This window comes from Myripristis murdjan, chromosome 7 (genome assembly GCF_902150065.1).
Source record: "Myripristis murdjan chromosome 7, fMyrMur1.1, whole genome shotgun sequence".
Lineage (NCBI taxonomy): Eukaryota > Metazoa > Chordata > Actinopteri > Holocentriformes > Holocentridae > Myripristis > Myripristis murdjan.
Window position 1 is genome coordinate 6,657,467 of NC_043986.1, and position 18,170 is coordinate 6,675,636.

Consider the following 18,170-nt stretch of genomic DNA (forward strand, 5'->3'; position numbering starts at 1 on the left):
ACACACACACACACACCCTCTCAGCTTCCATCATCACCAGACACTCACTTTTTCTCTCTCTCACACTCATACGCACACACACACACACACGCGCGCCCCGTCGTACCTTCCCCTGCTGGGCGGTAGCCTCTCTCAGTCTCTGCTCCCACTGAGCTCTCTCCTGGCTGAACCTCTCCAGCAGCTCCAGCTTCTCTCTGCCCCAGTTCCTCTCCCCGATCTGAAGCTGATTGGTCCACAGTGTGGCCGCCATGATGGAGAGAGAGAGAGAGAGAGAGAGAGGGAAGGAGAGAGGGAGAGAGGGGAAACAATGTTCAGCCAAAAAACGAGCTATATTTTGTGATTTCTGAAATTAAATCAATTAAATGTTCAGTGAGTTAATCAATTAATCAATTTAATGACTCGATCCACTTAGAGTCATTTAATTAGGAGTGACTTGAATTGGACACACACACACACACACACACACACACACACACACTCTCTGCTTCACCCACCTGCTTGGTTAGATCCATCACAGCTGCGTAGGACTCGGCCAGGAGGTGCTGGTGCTCCTCGCGCTCTCGCTTCAGCGCCACCTTCAGGTCTGGAGGATCCAAGGCGTCGCTGGAGGACAGAGGTGCCGCCGCTTTGCCCGTTTTCGTCTCAAGCTTGAAGGAAGGAGGACATAACGAGGCGAGGTTATTCATCGAAAATGTTCTTTTCACTACTTCTCCATCGCTCGGGGAAAGGCTGAAACATCACTTCTAAATGTTGCTTCAACACAACAGTCTCCTTTTTTTGATTTAGTCTCCGTCTTTAGGGCTGAGTGCTCATTGCTGTAATGTGCACTACAGCAATGAGCTGTCAATCAAAATGTGGGCGGGTCTGGGATGTCTTTCTCCTTGTATTTCCAGTTTTTCTTCCTCTATTTATTCCAAACAAACCAGAAACAGAAAATCACCTCCTCTGCTGCAGAAAGTGGAAAAGTTTTCACCTTCTGCATGTCGTTCCTACTCAACACTTCTAGATATGGAAATGTTGCAGCTTTTAAACTTCTCAGAGTATTTTACAGTCAGAAGCACAGAAGCACTTCCTCATCCATCCACCCTTCCCTTCGTCCTTCTCTCAGTCCATCCTTCCCTCCCTTCACAGCAGAACCTGCACTTGTCTCTTAGCTACAAAACTTTGTTGTTAATTGTGCCCCTCTTCGTAATAAAACACAGCTTGCGGCTTTGATGATTTAACACGATTTAGCACACACAGTCACACAGGTAATTACACACACACACACACACACACACACACACACACACACACACAGATGAGCCTGCACAGAGGTTGGTAATGGGAAGCGTCTGTATCTCGCTGTGATTCTTCTCCACAGGTGGGACGCTTCATAAATGATGTCATGGCTGTTTTTTGAGGCAGAGCACACCTGTAGATCACTCAGTCACAGCTGGCCGAGGATGCCTCACGACACACACACACACACACACACACACAAACACACACAAACACAGCAAGTAGTTCCTTCACACAGAATGGAGAAATACAGGCTTTAAATGGCTTACTGCTGCTCACTGAATATATGCTGTTTGCCCTGTAGCAAATGAATTTGAGATCCACTGTGTGTGTGTGTGTGTGTGTGTGTGTGTGTGTGTGTGGGAGGGGTAAAGTGAAGAATTGTACATAATGTAATTATCAAGAAAACTAAAAAGTCTTCGCTTTTTCTCTTTGTCTACTTGTTTTTCTTTCTGCATTTCTCCCTTCTGTTCTTCCATCTATACAGGCTTTATGTGATGATCTCTATGAGTATGTCTCATCTGAAAGGCAGAAAAAAGGTTCATATTTTTGTTACATTTGATCCGGTTAATTTTGGTTTTACATTTACAAGCGTACTAAAGAACCTTCCATAGCATATTTACATCCTGCCATCATCACCCAGTGGGCTCCTACACTTGACATTGATTTGTTTGTAGACGTAATCTTGTTGTCAATTCAGTGTGCAGCCTTCTATCTCTGCTTGAATTTATGGAGAAAAAAATAAATGCCATAATGCCATGAAGGAGTCACAAGTCATTAATCTAGTATTAACTTCAAAAATCTTATTTCTGTTAAAACAATTGACTGAGTGCAGATAAGGTGATCAATGTGAGGGCCTAACTGTTTTGAATCCACTTTCGGACATCAGTGGAGTGATGCTCCTTATTCTGCCTTGACATTTTCTGAAACGAGTGCAACCACGGCTCATCTTCCCTTTTTTTCGGTGCTGACAAAAGCCTGCAGGAACGTCTTGTAATTGATCTGAATGTCTGAACCATCCAAAAACTGTTTTCACACCAGGAACGAACCAAACCTTGGTTCAGTTTGATCTGAAGCGAATCCACTGCTTTTCTTTTCCAAGGTTCAGCTGCTTGGTCCGGATCAAACTGAAGAGTCTGGACCAGAGGAGGCAGGTGTAAAGGGGTCTTCTGTCTACTTTCATGTTTGCTAACATAATTTTTTTTTTGCCTTTACTCTTGATCATGTCATTAATTTTTATTTGCCCCACTTGTCATACTCTGCATGCTAAAAATGGAGTATAATTATCGATGTGTTCATTCCTCTCTTGCCGTTTTTCCCCAGCCCTCCTCCCTCTTCCTTCTCTCTGGCGTCAGACAGCCTGTAGATGGGATTGCTCACACTTTTTTATGAGCTAATCTGCTTTTCCTTTTCTTGTGTTTGAGCCTCGTAGCTCACAGCGCTGGGGGTACAAGACCCATCAATTCAACAAACAGGCACACACACACACACACACACACACACACACACACACACATCCACCAGACCCATCAATCCTCCCGCTCTGCCTCTCTGAGTCTGGGTGTTCGGTGGCACTGGCGGCCTTATATGGTGCTAATGGAGCTGTGTGGCAGCCAATCACAGGACAACACCCCCCAGCTCTGGTGTCTTATGGCGACAGAGCGTTTCTCGTTAATGACAAACGCAGCCTAACGAGCCCCATTCCTTAATGAGGTTCACTGCTGAGGCGTTTAGTGGGAGGCGATTTTACTGGATGACTGGTGTTTATTGGGGGATGAAAAACGTCTGCTTCACAACTTACTGCTCGCCATTTATTGTTCTTATTCAACTAAAGCTGAATATATTATTATTCAGCTTTAGTTACTGTTTCACTTGAATAATCCAAAAAGAGTCAGGAAACGTCTGCCAGGCCTCTAAGAATCGATTGACACAGTAAGAAACCAGACATCAGTGTCTCCCGTCTGGTTTCTCTCATTAGCCGTCGGCTCCACTCATCATGTGGCTTTCTTCATCTGTTTTCATCAAGTGCATACAGAGAAACAACCAGTCATGGCAACAAACAAACAGCCCTCCATATAGCAGAAACTATTTATAGCAACAAACATGTTAGCGACTGCTGATAGGGTAGAAACAAACATCAGTACATCTGCGGAGCCGCAGGGGTCTCTGAGGGGGAACGCCAATGATTAAATTTCACAATCATTCAACTCAACCTTTATTATTCCAATTAGAGGCTGTACATAAACGACCATTTCAATCATAGGCTTCACTCTCACTGCTGTTACCTCCCCATGCACAGCGGAGACATTTACATGACTCAGTGCTTAATCCACGACAGTAATAATCCCAGAGTGGAGCTGATCAAATGAGAATCAAGGGCCTGATTCATGAAAATGTTTGAGAACCGCTGATCTATAGCAGTCATTCATCGCAGCAATGTACCGTATGAAAGCAGCCATTCATGGCAACAAGCAACATCATAAACAAGCAACTATTCATTGGAGGAAACAATCAATGTACTAACTTTTCATAGCAACAAATAACAGTCTAAGGATCTCTCTGGGGATGCAACTATTCATGCTGAGGACAACAGCTGATAAAGCAATAACCAGTTAATTGTCTATAGCCACTACAAAAAAAAGCAAAATATGAGTAAACAGTAAAATGGAGCAACTTAATCCCACACACTGATGTGCCTACAAGAGCAACAGAGAGCTCATGTTAGCGCCTTAGTCACATCTGGGCCAACACATGCCAGCAGCAACCAAACACTGGAGAAACAAAATATGTGCCAGCTTTATAAAAAATGCAGCCTAAATATTATATAACGTGCAAAAATAACACGCGCAGGTTATTTCTGTCACTGTCTGCCTTACAGTCTAAAGAAGAGCAGGGACTTTGATTACATCTCAACCAACTTCGTCATCATGGTCAAATAAAATTGTTGTAATGAAACATGTAACATTCCAGTTCTTGCCATCTGCCACAAGTTTATTTTTTCATTTATTTATTATAGGGATAGGTTGTTTTAAATTTCCCTAAAAAATCAAAACCTCCTTCTTTGCCTGTGAACATACGTTATTTATTATCTTCTAGGTAACTTGGGCAGAAGCCTGGTAACTTGCTTGAGGCTCTCCTCCTCTTATCTCCTTATGTACACCGTTTTTGTTTTTACTGATGATTCAACAGGGAGAGTTTCCTGTCCATCCGTGTGTTAGAAACGCCCAAACGGACCATCATGTAACATTCCAGCGGGGAAACTCGATGGGATTTTTACCTCTGGAACTGTGGCCGTCCAAAATAACCCTTCCCACTTTGTTTTCCAGCGGCATGTTGATCAGTCTCAGTCGTCTCAAGACGTAAAAATCCTCCTCTGGCCTCTGTTCACCTCCATCCTGCTTGCTGAAGTGAACAATGAAATAAATACGGCATGTGACCTTTCAGCTGTCTAGTTTTAACGGTACAGTCATCGTCCCTCATCACTTTATGACTTATTTACTGTCAGTCACTGGTCGACGGTTTACTAACCAGTTACTGTTACGACATTTTTTTTTTGCACTGTGAAACTATTGCTTACCATAACAATGACTTTAATAACTGTAGTCACTGCATCGCTTTCTTTACTGTCAGGCACTTTATTTTGTAGTTTAATAACTTTAATGGAAATAGTCATTTCACTGCTGGTTACTGTTTTTGCACTATGGAACCATTATCTGCTTGTTCATGTAGACAGTGCGGTCACCTCTCCCGGCTATTTTTTTATTTTTGTATGTCTTTTTTCGATTGTGTTTCTGCTGTTCAAGTTAATTTTTCAGGATTACAGACTAAACAGTTGCTTCAGACTAAGGTATACAGCAGGGTCCTGCACTGGGTCGGGTACCCACCGGGTATCCGCAAAAACAGCTGATTTGCGGGTGGTTTTTAAAAACTTTTTTTTTTTCCAGGTGCGGATCTGGGTGGAAAAAATAACATGCGGGCCGGGTCGCGGGTTTTAGACTGACACATCAGAATTAATATAAAATAATAATAAATACAATAAAATAAAAACATAAGCTGTAAGCTGGTTGTAAGGCTGTGACATGATCCATGGGCTGTGACTGCAGCAACACGTTACGGCTCGTAACTGATGAACGTCGCTCAAGTCTGGGCAGTAAGTAAGTCTACTATTACACATATAAAGTTCCTTTAAAGAGATTAAAAGTTTAAAAGCGTTAAACGTAACAAACGGGTGATTTTACAGTCGTATGGGAGAAGAACACAGAAGGTTGATTGATGTTGATATTGGAAGAGCTGCTTCATTCAGGTTGTTTACTCACTGGCACCTTAACTGTGGCGATATGACTCAAAATTATTACTTTAAATACGGGTTATGGGTCGGGCTGCGGGTCGTGTTTCAATGGGTCGGATCGGGTTGCGGTACTAATCGGGCTGATGCACGGGTTTGCGGTTCGGGTGCGGGTTTGTACGTCCCCGGGTTGGGTCGGGGCGGATCTTGAAAATTGGACCCGTGCAGGACTCTGGTGTACAGGACAGGCCGTTCTCTCATGCTCTGGCTGTTTTCCTGTAGGCTACAAATATGGTGTGTATTTCTGTTTATCTTATTGTGTGTATTTATTGTACTGAGCTACTAGATGCCTAATCGTCCAGGACCAATAAAGTATCTCTGTGTCTTTCTATCTATCCGCTCTGTTTGTTTCATGAAAAGAGCCGGCGTTCCTGATAGTTTCTACAATCAGAACAGATGAGTGCTGTAATACTGTTGAAATTACGTGTGATACGCTCTATAAAGAGGAGGCTGTGTTGCACTGCATGTTTACAGGACTCGATTTCATGTCTGTTTCGTTCAGTTTCTTTTAATGTTTTTTACTGATGAGGCTGCGAAGGTAATTTCCTGAAAGTTGTTTGATGGGCAACTCAGATTCTCTGCAGCCGAACTGACTTGTTCAACAAAGCAACAGCTGGTCGAGCTGCACCGCGCTGCCAGCATGCCTTGGCACTGCTGTGGTTCATTGGTTGGCAGATGTCTACACACACACACACACACACACACACACACACACACACACACACACACACACACACTTGGGCAAATTGATAGCATAGTTTAGACTGTGCGTGCTTGGCGGAGCAGAGATTGGCCCCAGCTGTGGCATCTAGGCCAGGACAACACACACACACACACACACACACACACACATAATGATAGGATATCGTACAGTGTTAAGGAGAATGCGGGCACTGCAGAGCTGCACAGATGTGTGCATATGTCTGTGTGTGTGTCAATATGACCAAAGTGTGAGAGACAATAAAAATGATAAGTTTGCATAGGTGTGTGTGTGTGTGTGTGTACGTGATGATGTATAGCGCGTCTGGATAACATGATAAATTGCTTTCACCTAAAATGATTCACAGCCGGGTGACTCGAGGCTTGATTAAGCCATAAACGTTAGTCTGTAAATTGAATCTCATGAAAACCAGCAGCCACGTCACATTTAGGAAAAGGGCCTTTTCTCTTTGTTACGCTGCTCTGGGCTCCTATTGGCTGCCCACGGAGCTGCCAGACCAACTGGGAGACAAATGATCTCGCGCCAGGAAGAAAGAGCCCAGTCTCTGATCACAACCAAGATTCATGACTGGGTGTGTGTTCTTTTATTATGAAGGCTGAACGTCCGCACTAAGATATGAAGATGAGAAAAATCCACTGAGAGGATATTTTGTCTATTCTTCATTTCTTTTACATTTTTTTAAGGATTAAGATTTGGGTGAAATACACTTTAACAGTCATTCAATCACCCAGCTCCCATGCTGCATATCAAGCTGAATAATCCATGTTTCCGGCATCCAGTCATACACTCACTGCTGCTCGCTACCTAAATACATGAATCTTCGCTCAGATCTCACTGCAAATCCTCTTGTGCACAATCCTGAAACACACGTGCACAGGCGCATCTGTGCAGTGAAATGACTGGATACCAGACACTCACATCTATTTCCACTGCATGATGAGTGTGAACCTTTTAAACTGAACTTTTTTTTTTTTTTAATAGCTTTTTGCTGTTGTAAAACTGTAAAATTATGGACTCACAAATGCATTATGGGGGAAGTATCCCTTTAAAGGAAGACTGCTACAACTAATACTAAAGATGTTGGATATGATTTTCAGCTTCTGAGTTGCTGTGAGGTTTATTTTTTCCACTTTGATGGAGCTAGGCTAACAGCTCCCATAGACTTCCAGTCTTTATGCTAAGCTAACACGAAATGCTACCCACAGGAAGTGAACCACTGGACGTACAGAGGTGAAAATGGTGACCAACATCTCAGTCTGGGGAAGTCGGAAAAAGGCTATTTTGTCCAAAATGTCAGGATTAAAGAGTGAAGACCCTCTGTAATATTGCAGCAGATATGCGTGTGTGTGTGTGTGTGTGTGTGTCTCATCTCGGCCCCTGACCACTCCACCTTTTTTTGTGTATCATGCCTCCTCTTTTTGTTCTTAATCGTCTGTCAGCGCTCACTGCTGCTTTCCTCTTCATCGCATCTCTCTTTCTCTCATCCTCCTCTCCTCTTCCTCACGCTCTCCCCTGCCCTCCTCCCTCTATCTCAATTACCAGTCAGTGGCACACGAGCTGTATCCGATTTCAGAGGCTGTTAATTAACACTATCACAGCCCGCGCTGCTATTATGAGACTGAGAGAGGGAGAATTAGGGAAGAGAGGAGGAGAGAGAGTATTAAACCCATTACTCACAGCTAGCTTGCAGACAAAAGAGAGACAGAGATAGATATATGGATGCAGAGAGGGTGAGAGAGGATGGGAGGCCCAGACAGACAGATAAAACACTTGACAGAGAGAGGAGTGAGAGTTGACCCCCCCAGGATGTCATCCATTTTGAAACCACTTGTCAAAATGAACACTGGCCTCCACACAGCAGATTCGCCGAAAATGACAATCCATCTTTCTTTGTGTGTGTGTGTGTGTGTGTGTGTGGCCCAGCAGGGGCTCCTCCTCCTCCTCCTCCTCCTCCTCCTCCTCCTCCTCCTCCTCCTCCTTGGCTGAACACTGATTTCACCACGCAGATTGTGTTGTTTTCACCGGGCAAATTGTAGACAGTGGCATCTCTGTCATCGCCCCTCGAGAGCGAAATTCATCTTGCGGCTGTTTTACAGGCGTGTCGAGCACAAATACTGTCCTGTAGCAGTAGGCTGGTGGAGGCTGACCCCACGTTCAGAGAGCAGAGAAAACAACTGCAGGGCGCAATCACATCTGCAGTTTGTTTTCTCTCATCTGAATCACAATGGAAAAGTTTACCTCGTTGTATTTTTGTATTCGGTTTGTCGAGGCTCACACCGCCCAGTTACAAATCAAATCAAGGCTTCTAAAAAAAAAAAAAGTCACATGGATTCAAAAGTAGCTCATTTACTGGACAGAGTTGGGGTGTTTGGCAGCATGGGACTGTCAAACTAAATCTGTTTCCAGTCGTTGTAGCTTCAGCTAAGTCTGAGCTCTTTGCTGTCATTTACTTTCTCTGGTGTTCGACAGTTTCAGTTTCCTTGGGCAATATTTTCAGGAGGCACTTTTCACCTCATCCCGACTCCAAGTCCGTCCTCGCTTCATTATGTTACGCTAGGCTTCCCAAGCGTGAGTAATTGCTGCATATCAAATGTCAACACCTGTCCTCTTACACCCATAAATCCATTCGTTTTGGCTTTTTTTTTTCCCAGTCAGTTCAGATCATGTTCTTCAGTGGAAGGAAGTGCCTCGGGTGAGGAGGATGCAACTTTGTTCTAGATGGCGCAAACTGATCTAGGCACAGATGTGTTTGCTCGGTTGAAATTTCACAACTTGCATGAGAAACTCGCCTGACACAGTGAAGTGGTCTCCCTGATCTCTGTGCCATTAATTCTTAGATGGAGACAAAAGAAGAGGGCATGGTGGAAGGTCGGCTAGGTGACTGGACTTTTTGTCAAAAAAACTGAACTTTTTTGCAAAACTTCCTGTTTGAACACACACAAACTCTGCATCCTCCCTGCCTACCTGTGTGATGAGGCTCTTCAGTTCGGTCCTCTCCACTTCCCATGATGCCTTGGCCTTGGCGAACTGCTGGGTGAGTTCCTGGGAGCCCTGCCTCTCCTGTCGCAGCTCCCCGCTCAGATCCTGCAGTGCCACCTTGAGGTCCGCCAAGGTACTGCTCACCGCGCTCGACTACAGGTAATGAAAAAACTTTCACTAAACTGGTCTGAACACAGATTTAGACCATTCTGTGGGTGTGTGTGTGAGTGTGTGTGTGTGTGTGTGTGTGTGTGTGTGTCTACCTTGATCGTTGGGCTGAGTGGCTGTTCCTCTGCAGCGGCCATCTTGTCTGTCTGGTGGGCGGAGCTTGTCAAGTTCTCCTCCTCCAACAGAAGGTAAAGGTCCTTCAGGCTATTCACCTAACAGACCAATCAGAGAGCAGGATCACCTGTCAGTCCGTCACCTGAGCCTCCAGTATCACCTGACATACCGCCCAATCAGCAGCAGCCTCACCACACACAGCTGCTTTCTGTATAGTATGTGTTAATACCCTTTGCTTTCCCTAATCAAATTGAAATCACACTGAACTGAAAAAATATTGTCTTAAAATACACTTTGGCTGGAGGAAAACAAGATTGGGACATTTTGAGGATGGGTTGAAAATCACCCTAAAAATGAGCAAAAATCCATTTCTGATGCACAGTCCTGGTTGCTCATTCATAAAATTTGCATTTCTGGTTATGACATGGACACATCTCAACAGTGTGTGGACTGAGAGCTGTTGATTCTTACAGGATGAGACTAGGACATGGAGATGTTTTTCCTCCTGATCCACTCATACCTCTAGGACGTCCTTGCCCTCGGTGTCCATCTTGCGTCCCAGCCTCCACTGCTTGAGGAAGCAGCGCAGTTTGAGGCTGAGCAGCAGCAGGGTCTGTTTGAGGTGCTGGGACTCCTGGACCAGCAGAGTCCTCTCCTGGCTCCACAGCTTCTGCTGCAGCCGAGCCTGCAGACCCAAACTCTGGAGCTGGAAGTCCAGACGGACCAGAGCCTTCTGGTGCTCCTCCTGGAGCTGAGAGGGAGCCGATGACAGACACACCAATCACAGAGAGATTAAACACCCGAGTTAATTTGCTTATTGAGTGTTTTGCTTGTCAGGTTCCTCTCTCAGGAAATCAGTCTAGCTAAAATAAATTAAATGTGATACGTTATTGATCCCCGCAGGGAAATTTTCTTTTCGCTTGCCCTCCACCACAGACAGACCAGACCACAGGTTCAGCAGAGCAGAGCCACTAAACACGGACTAAACGTGGTGAGGATTCAGTGATTAGCTCAAGGACACCCCAGCAGGGTGGCTGCTGGCCAAAACAGGGGCGTGAACCTGCCTCGTCTGGTTCAATAATGGCCTTTTTAAACACTTGACCACCCTGCCAGCCATAATTAAGATGCATCTTCCAATCTAACCATACATTTGCAATGCAAACAAGCAGCAGAGAAACACTACATACTGTTAACCACGGATGGCTCATCTACTCATTTGTCAGTACGAGAAACTTCACAGCAGCTAAACTTATACAGTCAGTCTCATTTTTTCCCTTTTTTTCTTAAAACCAGTTGGAATGAAATCTACGATGTCTAAGTTTTGCAATGGGAAGAAAAAAAAACTAGACCCTGGCAGAATATACAGTCATGGTACATGACCATGTACAGTAGTACCATGATGGCACTGATTTTGCACCTAATAACCAAATACAAAAAAACAAACAAACATAAAACTGAAGCCAAATTCATAAAACAGAATTTAAGATTTAACATGCTTCATTTAACTGTTATCAAGACCTCCAAATGCCTTAAAACAGCATATTTAAGACATTTTATGACATTTTCAGGAGCAGAAGCTGCAGATACTGTCTTCTGCTTCAACACTATTGTTTCTTCAATCAGTAGCATGATGCTGTGGTTGCTCGTGGTGTGTTTTCTCCCTGTATGTTGTTAGTATGTGTGTGCAGGTTTGACAGGGTTTTGTGTGTCTGCTGCAAACTGACCTGTGTGAGTTTGAGAGTGTGTTCCCTGTGAGCCTGCCTCTCCTTCTCCAGCTCCTCCTGAGCTCCTTGAGCTGATTTCTCTGCTTTGGCCAGCAGGGCCTGCAGGTCACCGGACTGGTCGGGCTGGAGGAGGGAGGAGGGATGGGTAGAGTAGGAAGAGGGAAGGAATTAAAGGAGGAAGGATTAGAAAATGGGTTAAAGGAGGAGAGGGTGAGGCAGAGGGATGGAAGAGGGAAGCAAGGAGTGAACAAGGTGAAGGAAAAGAGGGATTAAGGAAGAAGGAATGAGCAAGCAATAGATAGAGACACATTGGAAGGCAACAGAAATGCAGGACAAAAAAATAATGACAGAGAGATTGAGCACAGTGATGGTAGGAGAGGAAATAAGGGCAAGGGAGAGAGGAAGAGAAAGAGTGAGTGTAGTGCACAACATGGCATTTTTGTGCTACAGCAAAAAAATCCCAGCCAGGCTGTGGCACGCTGGGTCAAACACACACACACACACACACACACACACACACACACACACACACACACACACACACACACACAGTCCCACGGCTCATTTGGCTGCTGAGTGAGTGCGATCCATCGACCCAGCACTGTACTGTTAATGTCCTCTTTCACCCTCCACCAGGCTGCAGAGGCTCAGCTGTGCTCTCACCTGGACGGACGGGGAACACCAGGTCGATCACAGCCAGCACCAAGGAAAGAGGAGAAAACTGCATATTTCGAACCATTTTGTTCCATTTGGAAGGAAAAAAGAGTAACTGACACTCCTATAAAATGTAGAAATAGAGCAAAAAGAGCAAACATATCATCCTGTATGAGTGACTCAAGTCTCCTTTCTGGGCCAGTTAGAAAAAAAATCTGTCATCTTGTTTGCCTTCTCGTTGTAGTGCCCCTCCTGGACCAATTAGTGTAAGTTTGCAAATACTGCAACACTAATTTCCCTGTTTATTTTCCCTATGTCAAAATGTATCTAACGAACAATATAGCACTTTCATTTGGATAATTAGTTATATTTTTAAACTGCAGCAGCACACTGGTATGACACACTGTTTCCCAAAGATTAATCATTTTTTTGGGGGATAAACAGGAGGAAGAGGAACTAGGCAGTGATAGCCACCATGGCTGCACAGACAAAGCAAAGAGAATCTCAAACACCATCACCAGGAAACACAAGGATAAAGACGTCACAGCTCTGCCCACGGGGTTTTATTGACGGGTGATGATTAACAGATAAAGAAAGAAAGAGCGAAAACAAACGAGGAACTTGAGAATTATCGCGTTAGGGTTAGACTTCCTGACAGTTCAGAGTACAGACACGGCAGTGGGACCCAGCGACTGACAAAATTGGTTTTACAAACCTTTTGAGCAGATAAATGCGGCTTCTGTGTACCTTTCTCTCTAGTTCTCCCCTTCAATCTCCTCCATCTCCTCGCTCACTGCCGCTCACTTCATCTCCATATATTTCATTCTGTCTCTCCGTCTTTCTTCCTCTCAATTTCACTATTTCTCTCTCTCTCTCTCTGTGTGTGAGTGACTCCTGGTATTTTCCAATTTTCACCGGGCTAAAGCGAGAGTGACAGTGAAACGAGCTCCATTTCCACTCAGCTTGCATTAAACAGCTGAAGCATAAGAATCCAGTTATTCACTGTAGGTGCAAAATGACTCTGGTTCGCTCTCCGCTGTGTCACTCCTGCTGCATTCAGACGTTCAGGATGAAACGCCGATTCGTGGTGCATTTTAGGAAGGAAAACATGCATGTAGACACAGACATGCACGCACAAACACACGTACTGTACGGAGACTCTTCAACATCACACAGTCTAATAAATAAATGAATGTTTGACTCATCTTTGTAGCTTTTACTTCGCTTAAATCTTTTCTCCTCCATTATAAAATCATTATAGGTTATCTCCCACACCCGCTATAAGTTGCTTTAAAACAGAGCAACAGGTACACTATATTACCAAAAGTATTCGCTCACCTGCCTTTACTCATACTATGAACTGAAGTGCCATCCCATTCCTAACCCATAGAGTTCAATATGATGTCGGTCCACCTTTTGCAGCTATTACAGCTTCAACTCTTCTGGGAAGACTGTCCACAAGGTTGAGGAGAGTGTTTATAGGAATTTTTGACCATTCTTCCAAAAGCGCATTGGTGAGGTCACACACTGATGTTGGTCGAGAAGGCCTGGCTCTCAGTCTCCGCTCTAATTCATCCCAAAGGTGTTCTATCGGGTTCAGGTCAGGACTCTGTGCAGGCCAGTCAAGTTCATCCACACCAGACTCTGTCATCCATGTCTTTATGGACCTTGCTTTGTGCACTGGTGCACAGTCATGTTGGAAGAGGAAGGGGCCCGCTCCAAACTGTTCCCACAAGGTTGGGAGCATGGAATTGTCCAAAATGTTTTGGTATCCTGAAGCATTCAAAGTTCCTTTCACTGGAACTAAGGGGCCAAGCCCAGCTCCTGAAAAACAACCCCACACCATAATTCCTCCTTCACCAAATTTCACAGTCGGCACAATGCAGTCTGAAATGTACAGTTCTCCTGGCAACCTCCAAACCCAGACTCGTCCATCAGATTGCCAGATGGAAAAGCGTGATTCATCACTCCAGAGAACGCGTCTCCACTGCTCTAGAGGCCAGTGGCGGCGTGCTTTACACCATTGCATCCGACGCTTTGCATTGCACTTGGTGATGTGTGGCTTGGCTGCAGCTGCTCGGCTATGGAAACCCATTCCATGAAGCTCTCTGCGTACTGTACTTGGGCTAATCTGAAGGTCACATGAAGTTTGTAGCTCTGTAGCAATTGACTGTGCAGAAAGTCAGCGACCTCTTTGCACTATGCGCTTCAGCATCCGCTGACCCCTCTCCGTCACTTTACGTGGCCTACCACTTCGTGGCTGAGTTGCTGTTGTTCCCAAACGCTTCCATTTTGTTATAATAGAGCTGACAGTTGACTGTGGAATATTTAGGAGCGAGGAAATTTCACGACTGGATTTGTTGCACAGGTGGCATCCTATGACAGTTCCACGCTGGAATTCACTGAGCTCCTGAGAGCGGCCCCTTCTTTCACAAATGTCTTGTTTCACAGTCTGCATGCCTGAGTGCTTGATTTTATACACCTGTGGCCAGGCCAAGTGATTAGGACACCTGATTCTGATCATTTGAATGGGTGAGCGAATACTTTTGGTAATATAGTGTAAATGCTTAAAACATATTTGCATGCATGTATACAAATAAAGACACACGTTATCCAAAGAATACACTCGAGTCCAAACTGATATTAGTTTTTATGGCTCATGATGATATGCTGTGTGAATGAGGCTGCCAGAAGCCAATATCTTTAAATTCGCCAATTTGCAATAATAGCAAAAATGAGAAGTATTCAGTGTTCAACCTCTAATTTTAGAAAAGTCTTTGAAACAGCATTTAGGCCTGAAATGAATCCAAAAATCAATCAAAATGCATTTGAATCCAGACTTTTGGTGTGAGCGGCTCTTCCAGCAGGGAGTTACTCTGAGGTCAGGTCTTAGGTTCATTTATAAACAGCAACGAAATGGCAAAAATAAAATGTGCAAAACAAGCTAAATGGAAAAACCTTGATATTTAATAAAAAGTCAGAATCAGCCCTGTGCATCTGCATCCTGACTTGTTGGTCTCGCCTGACATTTGAAATATTTATTTCATTTCATCAGACCACACTGTGGAAATATAACGTGTTCAGATTCAGAGGACCCTGAAATGCACCAGCTAAATGCAAATACACACACACACACACACTGTCTTTCTTTATTTCTCTTGTCTATCACCTGTAAGAGTCACACACGTTTTGAAAACCTAACTCTAACCCTAGCCCTAACCCACACGTGCAAATACACACACACACACACACACACACACACACACACACACACACACACACACTTCCAACCGCAAGTCTTTGTTCTTCTATTAATCTACTTGGACCAGAGAGTGATGGGACCGCCGGCTGTCAGTCCACATGGAGATAACATCAACTGGCTAAACAGGCCTGAGCCTCGACATCGGCTATCGCTAACTCCATGACACACGGGCCACACACACACACACACACACACACACACACACACACACACACACACACACACACACACACAGAAACTGAGACTGGACACTATCTCTAACCAGCTCCTTATACACTGAGGACTTTGGATCAGAGTGTATGCATGAGTGACTGATTGACTCTCTTTCTGTGTGTGTGTGTGTGTGTGTGTGTGTGTGTGTGTGTAATCCAGTAAGAACACACAGTGATTACTGCGACTACACCGCATGCATTAATCAGGCTCTCAGCTGCCACTTTGCACAGCAGACTAAACACGCAGCAGAAACCTGAGAGTGATTCTGTCTGTCTGGACGGACAAATTACAGTTCAGGACCGACGGCAGACTGTAATGACAGAGTCTGAGGGCAGAATGAGCCGGATTTTCCTGAAAAACAATGTCTCGTTCAAAAATAATCCCTCCCCCATCATCACTTGTGAGCCACTAGCAGTGTGTGTTGGTGTGTGTGTCTGCAGAGTCCCTGCCCTCCGCCTGGATTTTCTTGTTTCGCTGAGCTCGGGACTCTTCTGGGCGTCGGCCACTGGGCAGCGGGTGTGTAGCTCCCGGCCAATCACAGCACTCAGTGCCAGATTGGCCGTGCAACATCCAATAGGACGCTAGGAAAATCACGGACATGGTAAGCGCGGAGGAATGCCAAGCAGATAGAGCTCGTTCCACAGCGAGAGTGAATCTGGGGTTGGCTTTCCCCTGCTGGTGAGCGCTGAGGGAGAGGAGGAGGAGGAGGAGGATGAAGAGCGACGCGGTGTTGGCTTGTTTTCTGATGGACACGGAGACGCCAGCGGGCCTAGTTTTTCCTAGGATGGCGAAACTGGCCTGAAAACTGTCTTTCGGCGAATAGCTTGGCCAGAAAGGCGGAGCCAACTTTGAATTTGTTTTTATAAACCACAACAGACAAATCCTCCTCATTGTGCTTCCTCTGTAACCAGTATGAGCTTTTGAGGACTGACAGGAAAGACTTTGGATGGGAAGGCTACGCTTACACCACTTATTCTCTATCCTTACATCTCATTAGCACAAGTGCTGTCATTACTAGTATTACTATATATACAGTGGTGGAAAAAGTTTTCGGACACCCCATGCATTTGTGAAATATTGCATTAACAAATCACTCTTAGGTCTTCAAGTGCATTTTCTTTTAGTACAGTCACAGCCAAAACACTAAACAAATCCTAAAAAACTTCAAATTGATTGGTTCCATAAAAATACATAAGAAATTTGGAGTATTGGGTCATTTTGGTACCAGTGATGAAGGTCGTTCTTTTTATTAAAAGACACAATTTTTGTTGCCAAGCTTGGTGTCTATATAAAGCCAGAACATCTGAAAGTTCTTCAGACACAAAAATGGCTAAAACCAGGAACCTAATGCAGGAAACACGCCTGAAGAGAAAGATTACACTGTCAGGAGTTTAGTTTTGTTACTTTTTCTTGTAAACAATAAACAAAAATATATTATTTGTATTTGTTTGTATCTGTCTAATGCAGCCACACCTTTTGAAACACAAAAAAGATTCTTCCAACAATATTTTATGATAATATTTGAGATTGTGTAAAATTTTAAGGGCGTCCGAAAACTTTTTTCCACCGCTGTATATTTTTGTGATGGCATTACCATAAAGATGTGTAGTATTATAGTAAACACTGAGTGCATGTATACACACACAGAATGAGAGTCATCCTGTAGAGGGTTGTATTGCTCTGCTCATCAATCCTGCAAAGGCACAGCCTCTCTCTGTCTCTCTCTCTTTCTTTCACACACACATACACATGCGCATATGTTCACACACACACACACACACACACATGCATGCGCAGGCCTGTACACAGCCCGGGTTACCATGGAGACACTGCAGGAAAAGGTCAAGCGACAAACAATGGTCTTTTCTTCCTGTCTCTCCTACAGCTGATGGTGAAGTCACTGTTTGTGCTTGTTTACAATGTCATGTTGCTAGCCACTGTACCACTTCAGCGCCTGTAGGCTGTGTGTGTGTGTGTGTGTGTGTGTGTGTGTGTGTGTGTGTGTGTGTGTGTGTGGATAAGTGAGACGCCGGCGACCTACCAGTGCATCGTCAGTCTCCTTCTCTTCCTCTTCAGTTTGGCTCGTTTCCTGGTTTTGCTTCTTATTGCTGTCTGATTGGCTGCGCTCCTCTGCTTGACTTTTCACCTCTCGCTCTGATTGGTCCCTATAATCAGGCTGCTGCATGCATGCATGGGCAAGTTAATGAAGAAAAGGAAAAAGAAAACCCAAAAGAATCAAAGAGGAGAGAGGATGGGAAGGAAAAGGGGAGAGGGAGGAGGAGGAAGGAGGAGGAAGGAGGAGGAGGAGGAGGGGAGGGGGGAAGTTGTGGAGCAAAAAACAACAAACAAAAAAAACAAAGGAGGGAGTGATAGAATTGAAAGGAGGGAGGGGAGGAGAAACGGGGGTATTGAAGCAAAACAAGACAAAGAAACACAACAATAAGAGACCGAAAAAACAATACAACCAAAATGGCGTCCGTCCGTGTGACAACATCGAGGAGAAAAATGAGGGGAATAAGATGAAAAATAAAAGGAGAGAAATAATAATGGATCTCACAAGACGAAGAAAAGGATGTAAAGGAAGAAGAGCTTGGTCAGAGAGGAGAAGGAGAGAGTGGAGAACAGAAAGAAAAGGAGGATGGGGGGCAGGAGCGACGGCTGAGGGAGGAGGAGAGGAGAGGAGGATGAGGAGGAAGGCTTTGCCGGAGT

At 44.6% G+C, this 18,170-nt stretch overlaps 1 protein-coding gene across 2 annotated transcripts in view; it reads right to left on the reverse strand.

The window, feature by feature from the left end:
* mtcl2 (microtubule crosslinking factor 2) overlaps nt 1–18,170 on the reverse strand; it is a 182,162-nt gene that overhangs the window by 17,596 nt on the left and 146,396 nt on the right. The window contains exons 11-17 of one of the 2 annotated variants that reach the window (XM_030056741.1): nt 17,503–17,637; nt 11,333–11,455; nt 10,129–10,359; nt 9,590–9,706; nt 9,312–9,479; nt 495–647; nt 107–223 (exon numbers count right to left, since the gene is read on the reverse strand). In XM_030056741.1, coding sequence (XP_029912601.1) covers nt 107–223; nt 495–647; nt 9,312–9,479; nt 9,590–9,706; nt 10,129–10,359; nt 11,333–11,455; nt 17,503–17,637 — 1,044 coding nt within the window. Of the gene's footprint in view, nt 1–106; nt 224–494; nt 648–9,311; nt 9,480–9,589; nt 9,707–10,128; nt 10,360–11,332; nt 11,456–17,502; nt 17,641–18,170 lie in introns of both variants that reach the window. The other variant, XM_030056740.1, reaches the window with a different exon arrangement.